The sequence below is a fragment of the Periplaneta americana genome, chromosome 4, assembly GCF_040183065.1.
Source record: "Periplaneta americana isolate PAMFEO1 chromosome 4, P.americana_PAMFEO1_priV1, whole genome shotgun sequence".
Classification (NCBI taxonomy): domain Eukaryota; kingdom Metazoa; phylum Arthropoda; class Insecta; order Blattodea; family Blattidae; genus Periplaneta; species Periplaneta americana.
This window is the reverse complement of record NC_091120.1, coordinates 167,483,785-167,501,944: the sequence shown is the minus strand read 5'-3', so window position 1 is coordinate 167,501,944 and position 18,160 is coordinate 167,483,785. Positions and strand designations below refer to the sequence as shown.

General features: G+C 37.8%; 1 protein-coding gene across 10 annotated transcripts in view; it reads left to right on the top strand.

Moving 5' to 3' along the window:
* The window catches only part of kmr (kramer), a 1,522,801-nt gene that overhangs the window by 1,405,974 nt on the left and 98,667 nt on the right, over positions 1-18,160 (top strand). For all 10 annotated transcript variants that reach the window (XM_069824286.1, XM_069824284.1, XM_069824281.1 and 7 more), the window contains one exon: positions 14,071-14,384. In XM_069824286.1, coding sequence (XP_069680387.1) covers positions 14,071-14,384 — 314 coding nt within the window. The remainder of the gene's footprint in view (positions 1-14,070; positions 14,385-18,160) is intronic.

Sequence of the window (18,160 nt, the reverse complement as noted above, 5' to 3'; positions counted from 1 at the left end):
CTGCTAGATGTTAGTTACGCGCGGCTTGAAGCGTACGCTTTGCTTCCGATGTGCATCGAGCCTGTGGAGGAACTAGAGTTCCTGTACCTATTAATTATGTAAAAGAATTTCAGGCGTATCCCTTCCGTAATCATGATCATATTAGTGCAGGTTTTAATTAGATGTTTTTCCATATTGCATAGTAAAAACTCGCCTTTGTTGGTTGTTTACTGTTGTAGTAATTACGTGAAAGGCAAGGAAAAGTGAAAAAAAAAAAAATGGAAAGTTAGAAAGTTTAAAATGTATTCAATAAATATTCAAATAAGTACAGTATTTAATAAGAATAATTAATGCTTTTTAGAAACAATATCTATACTAACAATAAATCTGTAGCCGAAATTTTTCTGGTAATTTTCGATTTTCCAAAAATAATTGGTCCTAACATATATAATTAACCACCCTGAAACCGAAAATCGCTTTTTTGAAATTTTTGTCTGTCTGTCTGTCTGTCTGTCTGTATGTTTGTTACCTTTTCACGAGATAATGGCTGAACGGATTTCGATGAAAATTGGAATATAACTTAAGTTCGTTGTAACTTAGATTTCAGGCTATATGGCATTCAAAATACATTATTTAAAAGGGGGTTTTAAGGGTGCCTGAATTAAATAAATCGAAATATGTCGCTTATTATTAATTTTCGTGAAAAATGTTACATAACAAAAGTTTATTTAAAAATAATTTGCGATAAGTTTTATTCCTTGAAAAATTTTGATAGGACTGATATTTAATGAAATAAATGAGTTTTAAAATTAAAATAACTGCAATCTAAGGCCGTGTAATGAATTAAAAAACAAATGACTTCGTCTATAAGGGGCCTTGGACAACAACAATCGAAAGCTATGAAAGATAGCCTACAGAGAATGTTTCTGTGTTTGTATGAAGTAATATCGGAAGCTAAATTAACCGATTTGTATAATTAATTATTAATTCACCATTGGAAAGTGTAGTTTCTCTAGATGGACATAATGCTAGGCCTATAATGTTATTACAGTAAGTTCTGATATAATATAATATAAAATAATATAATATAATATAATATAATATAATATAATATAATGTAATATAATATAATATGTAATATTATATAATACAGTATGGTTTCAGTTATTTGAAGGGTTCAGAACCATAGTGGGCCAAACGCCATTTACTGAATACGTAGAAAACAAGGGTTAAAATTAAGTTATTACCATAATTCAATGGAAACCTATAACAAGTAAAATAAAATATACACATTAAATCTAAATGATGTCAATCTTCATTAAACTATGGTTGCATGTAATAGAAATTAAGAAACATGTTAAAGGAATTGTCATTGCACCAAATGAGTGTCTCTGGACCAAAATGATCGCATTTTAATTATTAAATTTGGATGCAATTTAAATTAAGTAACATATTAAACGATTTATCCTTCTATCAAAAACGAATGTTCCCTGGATCAAATGTCCTGTTTTAATAATGTAATTACTTTATATTTATTTCTAACGGGTGCAGCGAAGCGCACGGGTACGGCTAGTATTTAATAAAAACTATGGCCTGATGTGAGGAAGTAGCTGCAATAAGGGCCCATAGCCCCATAGTTCCTTTTTCCGGAGAATGCATAAATCGATTCTCCATAGTTTCTTTGTTATATCCACAAAGTTTCGTTGAGAAATTCTGAATAACAATCCCAGTAAACCTATTTATTTTAATATATGTCATAGCCCCTTTATCTATAGAACATGTTCATACATGAAAAACTGCCCTCCAAGACTGGATCTTCAATCAGCGTCTCGAGTTACACTGGAGAAAAGTAAAGTTAAGGATGTCAGATACTTATTTCCATATACAAAAGAGGAAAGCCGCTCATTTTATGAGTCTCGTTTCCAATCTTCTGAGACTATGGAAGATGAAGAGGAGAGTGAAAGAAATGACAGATATGAGGGAAATCGTGTGGAAAATATGGATGTGGAATGAACAGAAATAATGTCCTACCTTGTTTAAAAAACATTTTTTACTATTCAACAAGTTCATAATGTGTTACCTCGTTTCATAAACGTCTATTCCTTATTTTGTTTCGAAAACATTATTAACTTTTCAAAATGTTCGTCATTTGTTATTTTATGTGGAAAAAATGTGATAAAGTCTAAATATTCATGATTCGTTATTTTGTTTTGAAAACATTTCTAACTTTTCGAAATGTTCTTTATTTGCTATGTTATGTGGACAATATCTCAAGTTCTAAAGATGTTAATGAATATGATTAATAATATTGCTGTATTTATATAAAAATATAAATAATAATACACACAGCTTATATTTATTTTTTAATTGAAAGTACGTACGTTTTCCAGAAAAGGGGCCCATAACATGCATTACTTTTAGGGGAAACTCGGCTAATTCTGCAGTAGTACATATATGATTTTACTGCGGCTTTACAATAGCTTGACCGTAAGTTTTGAGAGGCTCTCAACAGGAGGCATGTCCTCTGCAGTGCTATAGAAAAAATCAAGGATATTGGTCGACACCTCTCTCGGCAATACAGTGAAACATCGAAAGTTGGCTGTTTTTCGTGCTTTGCTACACAGCTGTGAAGAAAGTGAGCATTGTTACATATAAATTGTTCCTTTTATGTTACTTTCATAATGTATTTCATAATTATTTATGACTGCAAAATTAGCCAAGTCCTATTGCGGATTTATCGGCACTGTTGCGAAATTACCCGAGTTATTTTTCAACTGTAATGTATGTACAACTAAATATATTTGCACTTTAATAGGTCTCTTTATCTCATTTGGTAATGAAAGGTTTCGTCCATGTCTACATACCTTGATATTATTTTTCAATAAACATTTGGATAAAAATATTATAGATTTACTTCTCAATATTGCGGAATTAGCCGAGTCTATCCTATACATTATTCGTTAAATATATGACATTGGATTAAAATGATTTTAGCATTTCTGTTATATTATGTAAAAAACACAATACTACTTATCCAGCAGTTTCTTACTCATTGGTTAGTGGATTTAGTGCACTGCTTTGAAAATTTCAACTCTGTATATCTCAGAACAGCATTTTGGAGTATGCGTCCTTATTGCAGCTACGTCCACAATTAAGACTTTAAATTATTATTTCCATTTACATCATATCATTAAACCAAATAAACCTCTAAAATGTCTTGATAATCCAAGTTGAATCTTTTGTACGCTACTTTTAACACTTGAATATAAATAATTGATTAAATGGCGATCTTGCTCGTGTTAATTATGTAAGCATGTGCGGCTTACAGCTGTTTCGGTGCTATTCGACACCATCCTCAGAGCCTACTCATAAATACCAACTACACCTACAGAGACCTAAACACAGGCATGGAAATTCTACATATTCAACCAAAAAGCCAGAAACTAAACACACTAGAACAATACGAAAAATATACAGACACACCAAAACACATCCAAATGAAATTCTCAACACACAACTCAATTTCAGAACACACACACTCTTTGACTCCACATTACACTACACAAACACACCCCCACAGGAAACACAAACAAAAGGCGCCAAGACCAGCCCCAACCAGTTCTGAAGATGGCCCATAACAGGCTGAAACATGTTAACCAAGTACGGTAAAATCTTACACGAGAAAGACATATAATACATATTCCGTGTGATACAGTGTTTTTTTAGTTGGTTATTTAAGGATGCTGTATCAACTACGAGGTTATGTAGCGTCAATGAGATTGGTGATAGCGAGATGGTATTTGGCGAGATGAGGCCCAGGATTCGCCATAGATTACCTGGAATTCACCTCACGGGTGGGGAAAACCTCAGAAAAAACCCAACCAGGTAATCAGCTCAAGCGGGAATCGAACCCGCGCCCCAGCGCAACTTCAGACCGGCAGGCAAGCGCCTTAACCGACTGAGCCACGCCGATGGTTGATATAGTGTTAAAAGTTGTGTAATCAAGATGTATAAAATCATTTTACGTTCAATATAGCAGAGAATGTGTTAATAATGCTAGCTGAAATTTATCAGTACCAATTTATTGGAAAGTATGAAATTGTAACTCTCCGATTCGTGCTTAACTAGGCCGCCACACTCCACAGTTTGAGCACCCACTCTGTCGAAAACTCTCTCAACGAAGTAACGAACTGTGTCGAAGCACTTTATGTTATTGTCAAGCCACGTCAATCAATACTTCTCGATTATTCGACTTCCCACAAAGACTGTACTTCGATTATTATCGGGCATGATTAATTATCCTATCCTTCGGAAGTTTCAAGTGCTGTTCTACAGTTCACGTTTTCTTTCAGTTTTCCTTCGTTGCGTTTAATTGTAAGTGCAAAAATAGCAGGCAGGCTGTAAGTGGCTTTTCGCCTAAAACCTTCCGTTTAGAGGACACGCTTTACATTGGTGTCGGAGAAGTTGCCGCCGAAGCACGGCGTTCCACTAGTGGACTGTCCATTCTCTTTCAACAGTTGTGCGTTTCCAGTGACAATCCTTTCATCTCATCACTATAAACCGGATTTTAAAGGGAAAATTTATCATCAAAAAAGGACAAAAAAAAGGGGGGGGGGAAGTTATAGCCGAAAAAAAAAAGACTTGAAACAGGACTGTATTACTCCCCAAACCCACTTCAGCACATTAATGAATATACATGGTACACACAATCTAACACTTGAGTCCACTGCAAGAACGATGGATGTCATTTGGAATACATTTTGCAGGAGAAGCAATTGAAAGTTTGAAATGCTTAGCGCTCAAAGCTTAACTGTGATTTTCCGATCATTACTGGACAATCAGTGTTAATGCCATATAACTCTCTATGTATATTCTATATGTCTTAAGCTATGCATTGACAGTCTTGGTTCATTTTCGACAAGAAAGTGACATCCATCATTCTTGCAGTGGACTCTTCACTTATCTCTTCACAACATAAGAAAAGTGTTGTATTTGATATAGTCAAAAAAGGACTTCAAAAAGGACTATATTACTCCCTCAAAAGGATGCTATTTTAATTGAAAACACACTCCAGCACATTCATGGATACACATAGCACACACAAGCTTATATTTATCGCTTCACAACATAAGGAAAGTGTTGTATTTGATCATATTCAACATTTCAATATGTTTCAATATGATTCTGCCTCTTTGAATGCAGAATGTCTTTATAAACAGAAAATGACCGCTCAACATCAACTGAAACCAGAGGTGAAAACTTTCTTTTTATCCTGAACTCTAAATCACACTTTATTAGATTTTCAATATCTGGAATCAGAAGAAGAGCGATATTTATTTTCGCATTCTCAGGAAGTTATAGACCTATCGGAAAAAATATAGGAAAAATCATCTAAATGTTTGCGATATTCTGTCAAAAAAAGGACAAAAATGATAGATGTTTTTAAAAGGGGAGGGAAAAGGAAATATGGACTAAAAAGGGGGGGAGGGGAAGTCAAAACCATATAATTTGGTCGGTGGAAGATAGTTTCGAACATCGTAATTATTTCATGTTTCGTGTTGAAATAAAAAAAGGGATTCCCTTTAAAATCCAGTCTCTAGTCATCACTAGAAAGTTATGATCCTCGGCAATTCACCAAATTCAGGACACCTAAATCCATCATTGATCATTAGGCTTTTAGTATATTGACTGGTTTTTCTTTATTAAATAATAATAATATTGAACTGCCCCCCATTGAGGGTAGCCCTTACGGACTCAGTATACCCTCAAAAAAATTAACATACATATGTAAACATAGATATTAAATTTTTAAAAAGAGAAACAAAGAAAAGGGCGTGAAAAATTACAATTGCTATTAATGTGGCACCATGTGATTGATTAGGATTTGGCAGGATTTTTTTAACACAATTATCACAATGTCATCCCTCAGAGATGTTGGCAGAGCAAACTGCCGTCGAAATTCTTCGAAAAAAGCTGGTATAGTCCCTCGAGCACCTATGAGCAAGCCGAATACCTCAACGTGAATTAAGGCGTATTTCAGTTTGAAATAGTTGACTGTAGGCTAATAGATCGACTTCTTCTCAAGGTGGACCTCGGCTGATTGATGACATTCTACTTCAAAACGTATCCTGGGGTCCACAATGATGCCCTGTTAGTGTCAGCATCAGTGGCGGCTCGTGAGTATTGAATTAAGGGGGGCTGCATACAAAAATAAACCAAGCAACTTACTTTATTTGAAGGTTAGTTCCATGCGCCTTATCTTGTAAGTTGTGTTTAAGTGAGACAGGCTCATGTTAGTAGATTTAGTGGCATTTAAAAGAATCCTGCGAACAAAATTCCGACACACCGGCGACGCTGATATAAACCCTGCTGTTGCGAGTGTCGTTAAATAAACCATAACTTAATTTATTATGTGCAGATTTGAACCTTAGAAATATCTAACTGGCGATGTTGTAGTTGGTTGTATAATATATAATACATGATACATCAATAAATGGAAAAAATAACTGAGCCAGAAATTGAATTCAGGATATTCAAGAGTACGCACCAGGGCGCTTGCCTCATTTATTGTGTTGTTAGATGTTTCAGATTCCATAATGGTTGAAAACATTCTAGCAATGGCGCCTTCTTCTCATGAACAACATTTACTGTTATTTTAAATCCATCTTGTTGCCCCAGTTGATGGAATTGTCTTTGAAACACATTAATCTAATACAGACTGTGTGGATATCGAGAGAAGAAAGGGATACTGGATAAATTAGCAAAAAATATGGGAGCCTTTGTATTTTGTTTAGCGGCTCTTTCCATTATGATATTCAACTGATGGGCACTTAATTTCACATTTCTCCTGAATTGTTAAGGTACTGAACTGAATAGACTGTAAATATTGTACAGAATTAAACATTGTTGCACTTGTTGTACTCACAACATTAAAGAAAATGTATTTAAAACTTCGCGCTACTGACAAACTGCTGCAAATTTTGCAGCGCCTGGAAACTCTGGATTCATGGCAAGGGGCTAGCAGGGGGAGGGGTAAAACTAACGCGCAAAGCATCTGAGACGAGACTGGCAGCTCCAGGGGAGGAAGTGGCTTCAGCCTATAGTCCTTGTCTCTGGTTTCGCTCTGGCAGCACCATGGGAGGAAGTGACTTCACTAACGATTGCGTGCATGTTATTGAGAGCGAAAATTTTTAAAACATTCGAGCCGCTAAATAGAGACTGCATAATAAATGTATTACACAACATAAAACGGGACAAGAGCCACAAATGTCTGGGAGTGCTGCAGCTCCGCAGCCCCTCTTCGAAAGCCGCCCCTGGTCAGCATTGTACGCTAAAATATCTACTCGTCTCGTTGACCCATTTTCAGCTAGACAGGAGATTTATTCTTCTACTATCCAGCCCTTATCACCACTGAATCTTGATTTAGTGGTTTAGTCCCGCTTAGTTAAGTATTTATGCGTAGGCAAAAAACCTAGTGGTTTTGATACTACTTTGCTGTTAATTATGCATTTAAAAAAGGTTGTGCGTATTTCGATCTTTATTTTTATTTTTGAGTAGCGTATAGAGTAGCTCGCACCAGCTAAAGAGCAAAATGCACGTATAAATGGTAACGGACATTTTTTTTTTCCGAAAGGGGTGCCTGCTTAAAACGTTACACGTTCATCGAGTGTAGCAGTGGACAAATTATTTGGTGGTTCTGCGACTTGGGAAATAACAGATGAGAAATGACCAACCTGAAAAGAATTTTAGATACCTCTTTTACGAACACAAAATGAAGATACGCTATTGGCTGAAGTCACAATAATTTATTAAAAGTTTTTGTTATTTACGGTAGATGCTTCTCTTGGTCAGAAAAATTGTTACGTAGTTCGGTCGTTAAATTTCGGATAACTTAGCTAAACAACATTAAATATTTTCCCACAGAGAACATTCCTAAAGCGTTTCGTTATTTCCTGACAAATAAGAGCTACATAATAAAAGTGCTCACCTTCTGTTGAAGTTGAAACCAGAGTTCGATTTCTGCTATTTAGTGACGTGACGTGATTACAAATATTCCCAGTGGTTTTATAGATTTTTCCTTCCGTTCAATCCTTTTCCAAACAATTTTGAAATGTCGTCACACTTTGCCTATCCCTAACATGTATTTATTTATTTATTTATTTATTTATTTATTTATTTATTTATTTATTTATTTATTTTATCTATCTATCTATCTATCTATCTATCTATCTATCTATCTATCTATCTATCTATCTATCTATCTATCTATCTATCTATCTATCTATCTATCTATCTATCTATCTATCTATCTATCTATCTATCTATCTATCTATCTATCTATCTATCTATCTATCTATCTATCTATCTATCTATCTATCTATCTATCTATCTATCTATCTCTATCTATCTATCTATCTATCTATCTATCTATCTATCTATCTATCTATCTATCTATCTATCTATCTATCTATCTATCTATCTAGCCATCCATCCATCCATCCATCCATCGATCTATCTATCTATCTATCTATCTATCTATCTATCTATCTATCTATCTATCTATCTATCTATCTATCTATCTATCTATCTATCTATCTATCTATCTATCTATCTATCTATCTATCTATCTATCTATCTATCTATCTATCTATCTATCTATCTATCTATCTATCTATCTATCTATCTATCTATCTATCTATCTATTTATTTATTTATTTATTTATTTATTTATTTTGGTGTAGTTAAGGCGATCAGGTCTTCTCTTCCACAACACCAGGAATACAAATACAATAATAGAAATAAACAGAAAAAATACACTATATACAAAGTAAAGCTACACAAGAAATAAAGAGAGAGAGAGAAAACACTAAAAAACAAAGTAAAGCCACACAAAAATATACACAGGTTTCGCGTGTAAATTGTTTATAGTTCAGTTAAAGCAAATTGTTTCTAATATTAATATCTGTTCGATGGTGGGTTTCATCAACAGTTGTTAATAATCAACAGCTTTTTATACTATTTTAATCTGGAGTTGTTTAAAATTTTGTTTCATGAAAAGCAGCGTTATTAAAATGAAATGTTAATTAGTGAATTATGTAGGCTATATTATGTTAAAGTTTTGGCATTTTAATTACTTTTAATAGCTATTTAGATGTAGACATTCTGCATTTAAAATATATGAATGTCGTTCCTCGGAATGAAGAGAGATAAGAAGATAGGCTACGTTCATGGTCTACCAGAGTAAACATTTTTGCAGAGATATAGAATGCCGAAGGCTATTGCCAGTAAGGCTGCGGAAGAAATTCTAAAGACGTTAGGTTAGAATACATAATATGTTGAAACAAGCCTCTTTCTCCTATACTGCAGCTACTTACAAGATTGAGATTTTGTGCCACAGGCTTTTTTTTTTTATTTAATAGTTAAGACAATGCCGAAATTTAAAAGGCTGCTGTTAATAGAATCGTTCGTAAGCTTTCTAGAATTACAGTAGCAGTGATACCAATGTATTAATATTTTCTTTTGTATTTTCTCCCATGCATAATCTTTCGTTTTAATTCGTACATTATCTGAAGGGTTCAGAACCATAGTGGGCCAAGTGCCATTTATTAAAAACGTAGTATACAAGGGATAAAATTAAGTGATTACCATAATTTAACGGAACATATAGCAACTAAGATAAAGTATGCACATTAAAATTAAATGATATGTCAATCTTCATTAAATTATTACATTTACTTAATTTTAACTCTTGCTTTCTTCAGTTTTAATAAATGGCGCTTGGCCCGCTATGGCTCTGAACCCTTCATCTGTTGTCTTACATTCAACAATTTGTATTCTTTTACTACTAATTCTGCGAGTAAAGGTTTATATAACGCCATAAAATTAGTGTCTCAGTTCTTCTTTTTAATTTTTCCGTGATCCACTTTAACCACTTGTACATAAACATCAGCACAACGAAATACGTTCAGAAAACCAACGAGTGACCCAGTGCCTTCTAAAGTCGTATTATTCGTAATTATCGATATGGATAAGACGTTAACGGATATTTTATTTAAACAAATTGGTGAAACGCGAAATTTTTAACAAATTACTAGAATTTGACAATCTTGTAATGAATGTATTAGTGTTCTTTTAACATCTGTCGATGAAAGCAGGCACTCGTGTACTAGTATTGATTTCTCCTACCGATGTTTAAAAGACTAGATGAGGTTAAAGTTTGTTTTTCATAAAGTTAAACTTTTTTCATAAGTATGTAGAACTGCGGAACACGATACGTAACTGACAGAATGGCAGCTTTATCTTTAATTGCTGGCAAGCATACACTGTTACTAATTTGTAATCCATAATGCAGTTGAAGTATTTTCACTGTTCACTGATTTAACGCGTATGGTTTATACATTTAGTCGAGAGCACTGCAAACAGAATACACAATGACATGGACGGGAATATATATTGAAATACTCCCAAACTGACTGACTAGCTGGGCAGTCCTCGTCATGTCTGCTACGACTTGTTAGCACTCTGGTATGATGTCATTTTTTTTCTCTTCTTTCGTTCCCCTTCAGCACAGATCAGCGCTCAGAAGTATTTGATAGTACTATATATGCGTGTGTCGTGCGCCGTGGCGTCGTGGTCTAAGACATTCTAGAGTCCCTCGATAATAATTGAATCTAAGAGTTAAAACAATGAGCATACTCCTTCTCATTGGTTGGATCAACCATGACCTCCATTAACATACCATTTAATAAATCTAGGTACACATACGTACTCAAAAATTAATTATGGGGATGAAATAATAAATCCCTCATCTGTAATGTCTAGAATCCCATTATAATGAGACTTCAGACGTTTCATGGACTCTGATCCCAAGGACACTGTTCAGGATGGAATGGACCGAAGACTCTGAACTGGTTTGAATGGGGCAAGGACTTTGTTTAGGATGAAATGGGCCGAAGACACTGGACTGGTTTGAATGGACCGAAGACACTGGGTGGTTTGACTGGGCCAAAGACATTGTTTAGGATGGAATGGACCGAAGACACTGAACTGGTTTGAATGAGGCAAGGACTTTGCTTAGGATGAAATGGGCCGAGGACACTGGACTGGTTTGAATGGACCGAAGACACTGGGTGGTTTGACTGGGCCAAAGACATTGTTTAGGATGGAATGAACCGAAGACACTGAACTGGTTTGAATGGGGCAAGGACTTTTCTTAGGATGAAATGGGCCGACGACACTGAGTGGTTTGACTGGGCCAAAGACATTGTTTAGGATGGAATGGACCGAAGACACTGAACTGGTTTGAATGTGGCAAGGACTTTGCTTAGGATGAAATAGGCCGAAGACATTGGACTGGTTTGAATGGACCGAAGACACTGGGTGGTTTGACTGGGCCAAAGACATTGTTTAGGATGGACATTGTTTAGGATGGAATAAACCGAAGACACTGAACTGGTTTGAATGGGGCAAGGACTTTTCTTAGGATGAAATGGGCCGAAGACACTGGAGTGGTTTGAATGGATAGAAGACACTGAGTGGTTTGACTGGGCCAAAGACATTGTTTAGGATGGAATGGACCGAAGACACTGAACTGGTTTGAATGGGGCAAGGACTTTGCTTAGGATGAAATAGGCCGAAGACATTGGACTGGTTTGAATGGACCGAAGACACTGGGTGGTTTGACTGGGCCAAAGACATTGTTTAGGGTGGACATTGTTTAGGATGGAATGGACCGAAGACACTGAACTGGTTTGAATGGGGCAAGGACTTTGCTTAGGATGAAATAAGCCGAAGACATTGGACTGGTTTGAATGGACCGAAGACACTGGGTGGTTTGACTGGGCCAAAGACATTGTTTAGGATGGATGGACTGAAGACACTGAACTGGTTTGAATGGGGCAAGGACTTTGCTTAGGATGAAATAGGCAGAAGACATTGGACTGGTTTGAATGGACCGAAGACACTGGGTGGTTTGGCTGGGCCAAAGGCATTGTTTAGGGTGGACATTGTTTAGGATGGAATGGACCGAAGACACTGAACTGGTTTGAATGGGGCAAGGACTTTGCTTAGGATGAAATAGGCCGAAGACATTGGACTGGTTTGAATGGACCGAAGACACTGAACTGGTTTGAATGAGGCAAGGACTTTGCTTAGGATGAAATGGGCCGAGGACACTGGACTGGTTTGAATGGACCGAAGACACTGGGTGGTTTGACTGGGCCAAAGACATTGTTTAGGATGGACATTGTTTAGGATGGAATAAACCGAAGACACTGAACTGGTTTGAATGGGGCAAGGACTTTTCTTAGGATGAAATGGGCCGAAGACACTGGAGTGGTTTGAATGGATAGAAGACACTGAGTGGTTTGACTGGGCCAAAGACATTGTTTAGGATGGAATGGACCGAAGACACTGAACTGGTTTGAATGGGGCAAGGACTTTGCTTAGGATGAAATAGGCCGAAGACATTGGACTGGTTTGAATGGACCGAAGACACTGGGTGGTTTGACTGGGCCAAAGACATTGTTTAGGGTGGACATTGTTTAGGATGGAATGGACCGAAGACACTGAACTGGTTTGAATGGGGCAAGGACTTTGCTTAGGATGAAATAAGCCGAAGACATTGGACTGGTTTGAATGGACCGAAGACACTGGGTGGTTTGACTGGGCCAAAGACATTGTTTAGGGTGGACATTGTTTAGGATAGATGTACTGAAGACACTGAACTGGTTTGAATGGGGCAAGGACTTTGCTTAGGATGAAATAGGCAGAAGACATTGGACTGGTTTGAATGGACCGAAGACACTGGGTGGTTTGACTGGGCCAAAGACATTGTTTAGGGTGGACATTGTTTAGGATGGAATGGACCGAAGACACTGAACTGGTTTGAATGGGGCAAGGACTTTGCTTAGGATGAAATAGGCCGAAGACATTGGACTGGTTTGAATGGACCGAAGACACTGGGTGGTTTGACTGGGCCAAAGACATTGTTTAGGGTGGACATTGTTTAGGATGGAATGGACCGAAGACACTGAACAGGTTATAATGGGGCAAGGACTTTGTTTAGGATGAAAAGGGCCGAAGACACTGGACTGGTTTGAATGGACCGAGTATAATGTTTAACATGGAATGGACCGAAGACACTGGGTGGTTTGACTGGGCCAAAGACATTGTTTAGGATGGAATAGACCAAAGACACTGAACTGGTTAGAATGGGGCAAGGACTTTGTTTAGGATGAAATGGACCGAAGACACTGGACTGGTTTGAATGGACCGAGGACATTGTTTAACATGGAATGGACCGAAGACACTTGGTGGTTTGACTGGGCCAAAGACATTGTTTAGGATGGAATGGACCAAAGACACTGAACTGGTTAGAATGGGGCAAGGACTTTGTTTAGGATGAAATGGGCCGAAGACACTGGACTGGTTTGAATGGACCGAGAACATTGTTTAACCTGGAATGGACCGAAGACACTGGGTGGTTTGACTGGGCCAAAGACATTGTTTAGGATGAAAAGGACCGAAGACACTGAACTAGTTAGAATGGTGCAAGGACTTTGTTTAGGATGAAATAGGCCGAAGACACTGGACTGGTTTGAATGGACCGAGGACATTGTTTAACATGGAATGGACCGAAGACACTGGGTGGTTTGACTGGGCCAAAGACATTGTTTAGGATGGAATGGACCAAAGACACTGGACTGGTTTGAATGGATCAAGGACATTGTTTAGAATGGAATGGGTCGAAGACACTGGACTGGTTTGGATGGACCGAGGACATTATTTAACATGGAATGGACCGAAGACATTGGGTGGTTTGACTGGGCCAAAGACATTGTTTAGGATGGAATGGACCAAAGACACTGAACTGGTTTGAATGGATCAAGAACATTGTTTAGAATGGAATGGGCCGAAGACACTGGACTGGTTTGGATGTGCCGAGGACACTATTTAGGATGGAATAGGCCGAGTGCTCTAGATTTATATAGTGTTCCATTATCGTAATAGGAGAAAAAGTTCTATATGTACAGAAGTGTTGGTGAAGTGCTTGGTTTCTAAAGTGACAATTTTTCTCTTTCTTGTCTGCAGCCTCGGGTTCCGGCTCGGTGATCGGCCGTGACCCACTGCCTCCGCGGGCAGTGTCGGCGATGTCCCTGCAGCAGCAGCTGAAGGACACTCCGCAGCCGCCCCCGCCGCCACCGCCCACAATCACCTTGACAGCAGAGGAGAAGCCGCAGGACCACAGCACCAGCAACAGCTTGGGCAGGAAGACGAGTCCCTCCACCCACACCCCTGCGCCTGTGGGTGGTGGGGGCGGCGGTGGTGGTGGGGGCGGGGGCGGCGGCCAACATAGCTCCGGCGGCGTGGAGCGCGGTGAACCCGCAGAGGGCCAGGGGAAGAGGGTGAGTAAGCTCTTTTAAAATCTCAGTGCACATTATTTCATAACTGTCTTTCTTTTCCACATCTTCTGCAAGTGGGGTCATTATTATTTCTAATTATTTTAGGTATGTCTTCAAGTGATAGTGACATAGTCACTGTCATCATATGAAAAAATGTTTCTATATTGAAAATCGCACTGTTTGAGGGGTAAAGTAATATTGTGTTCACCATGATTCTATGGGAGCACGTGTCTTGAAACCATTGCCCGAATGAGAATAGCATATCATTATAATAAGCTGTACGGTACTAAAATTAGGATAATACAGTGTGTGATTGCAAAAAGTTGTCGTTAAAGCTAAGAAAGGACTCTTCATCATCATCCTCATCATCATCCTTAGCTCGATAACACATTATGGGTCCTGGCTGTCCATAGGAGTTTCCGCCATTCATCCCTATTTCTAGCAACATTCATCCAGTTTTTAACTCCATTAGTTCTGGCATCTTCCATGATGCCATCCTCCCATCTGACCTTTGGTCTCCCTCTTCGTCTACTTCCCCCTGGTTCATATCGGAGGACTCTGATGGCTGGTCTCGAGTCCTCTAATCTCATTACGTGACCAGCCCATCTCAGGCGTCCCATTTTTATAAATGATGTTATATTGGGTTCACCGAATAGTTCATACAATTCATGATTATACCGGGCTCTCCATTCATTATCTACATTGACTGGCCCAAAGATCGACCTTAAAACCTTCCGTTCAAAAATGTTTAATCTATTTATATCCTTTTTTGTCAATATCCAGGCTTCTGAGGCATGAGTGAGGATTGGTCTTATCAAAGTTTTATATGTCCTAATTTTACTTTGGGGGTTAATATTTGAGATCTAATATGTCTCACGAGACCATAGTAACATAATTATATTAGCGAGGAAGATCCTTTTACTAATTTCAAGACTCATATCATTATCCTAGCTAACTATAGAGCCCAAATAAAGAAAGGACTCTTCTGAAGTCATAAAGCTGAAATCTCCTTTGAAAATTCGTATACATACTAGGTTCAAAAAGTTCCCGGAATTTGCTAGCATCATAGAAACAACGTACCTTAAACACTATTCTACAGCATTCCCTTCAAAATAGTTGCCTTCCGCAACAACACACTTTTGCCAACGCGTGTAGAGTTCCTGGAAGCAGGCCTGGAAGCCATTTTGTGAAACCCGTCTTAGTGCTCTCGTCGCGTTTGCGATAACCTCTTCAGCATTGAATCTCCGTCCTTTCAGATGACTTTTCAGACGGGGAAACAGAAAGTAATCAGGTGGTGAGAGATCAGGAGAGTATGGTGAGTGATCCAAAGCAGTTATGTTGTGCCTGGCAAGAAAATTCTTTACAATAATTGCGCGATGAGCAGGTGCATTGTCATGCATAAGGAACCAGTTGTTTTCTACCCACTTTTCTGGACGTTTCCTTCTCACTGCGTCCCAGAGGCGACGGAGGGTTTCTACGTACAATTCTTTCGTTACAGTACGACCTTCTGGAATGAACTCATGGTGCATGAGACCCTGAGAGTCGAAGAAAACTTCCAAAATAACTTTGCTTTAAGTGTGCTTAAATGCGACAGGCTCATGTCAGTAGATTTACTGGCATATGAAAGAACTCCTGCGTGACAAAATTCCGGCACATCCGGCGATGCTGATATAACCTCTGCAGTTGCGAGCGTCGTTAAATAAAACATAACATTTAAAATAACTTTGCCTTTGGAAGTGTCCCTAGGAAATTTTTGCTTCCGAGGAGATGTTTTCGATTTCCACTCAGATGACTGTCGTTTAGGGACTGGGTCGTACAAGTAGCACCAGTTTCATTTTGTTTAAGAAATCACCATCTTCATCAGCCATACTGATCATGTCCCCAGCAAAACACAGAACTTGATGTTTGTACTTTGCTCTGTGGACATAATTACAAAATGCGACGAACAAACAAAACACTATGATAAACAAATGCCTACAACTCAAAACCAATAATTGCCATTATCAACAAACTTTAAGGAAATGACATCATGAATGTTACCAACAAAACAAATGTATAATATCCCTTGTTATATATTAATACGAAAAATGGTAGTAAAATTCCGGGAACTTTTTGAACCTAGTAGTATTTGTGGAATTTGTACAAATAAGCTTAAAATAAATACTCAGTACGAACTGTAAGTCATAGAAAACAGTTTTCAAAAATAGCTTATTATTTAAAATTGAGTTGCGCTTTTGTCAGTCTGTCGGAGCACACGCTTTCTGTGATCCTTCACTTCTCAGAGGCTAAGGCCAACGTATAAACATTATGCCTACAACCTTCTTAATCACTCTTAATTATACAGTGATTCACGAGGATTTACCATCTTTTACTGAGTTTATTTCCGAAGACATTCTGAGCAAAAAAGTCATATAAACATGAGTCTCATTATCAATATTTACAGAGTTACGTTTCGTTATTGGAACACATTGCTGTGAATGTGTGATCTTGGTCAGCGTGCAGTCAGCAGCCAGCGCGAGACCTACGGAAATCAAAGATAGCAGTTACGTAGCGCGACGAGTGCCGTTCACAAGCGTGCGGCCAAGTGTACTCAAGCGGACGGCAATATTTTTTTTAATGGGTTGTAAACTTTCCAAGACTGTAAATTAAGATGCAAAATTGAACTGCAAATAATTAAGTAGGTGGAAGTGGTGTGATTTGTAATAATTGTCGTGATAAGAGCGTAAGAATAATGTAATTTTCTAGTTAAAAATAGAAAAGGGTGTCTATACGAAGCAACTAAGGAGTTCACAGCACATTTTTAGCTTCATAATATTTGCCAATTAAAGAAATGATACTTCTGAATGGTTCATTCTCTATTTGTATTATTCTTTTACCTTCAAACTAAAGAAAAAACATATGTTACAAACAACTTTAAATTAGTGTAACTCTGAAAATATTGAGAATAGGAACTATGTTTATATAACATTTTTTGTTCCAAATATCTTCAGAAATAAGCTCCGTAAAGGACGGTAAATTCTCATGAATCACTCTGTATAAGAAAAGTAATTGCTGGAATTATATGGGTCACTTGAATGGTATGAACATATACAACGTGGCCCATAAGTCACTACCATTTCTAGCACAGTTTCATCTCTTATTTTGTCCGTCCATTTCACACGATCCATTCTTCTCCATATCCACATTTCAAATGTTCCAGTCGTTTCTCTTCACTTCGTCGTAAATGTTTGCAGTTTTCTTGGGAATAATAATAAATGCGGCAACTTCACGTTGCTTTCTGCATATAACTCTCTCTTTGCATCTTAAAAGATCCTAGAAGAGGCAACGTGGAGATAGGGAGAGTGGATTTAATTAATTAGGCGCCACAGTCATGACTCAGGCGGTAGCGCATTTGCCTGCTGATCCTGAGTTGCGCTCGGGCGTGGGTTCGATTTCCACTTGAGCTGATTACCTGGTTGGGTTTTTTACGAGGTTTTCCCCAACCTCATGGCGAATGTCAGGTAATCTGTGACGAATCCTCGGCCTCATCTCGTCAAATACCATCTCACTATCACCAATTTCATCGACGCTAAATAACTTAGTAGTTGATACAGCGTCGTTAAATAACCAAGTAAAAAATTAATTAGGTTCTCCAGACTTTATCGAAATTCACTGCAAAGGTTAAATATCAGTTCTATCAGGGTTTCTGACCCGACCAGGGACTGGGAAATTCGAACTAAGCTTTGCCCTCTCTCCTAGGTAATCATACATTTAGTTGAAGATAATATTCTGATATGTAT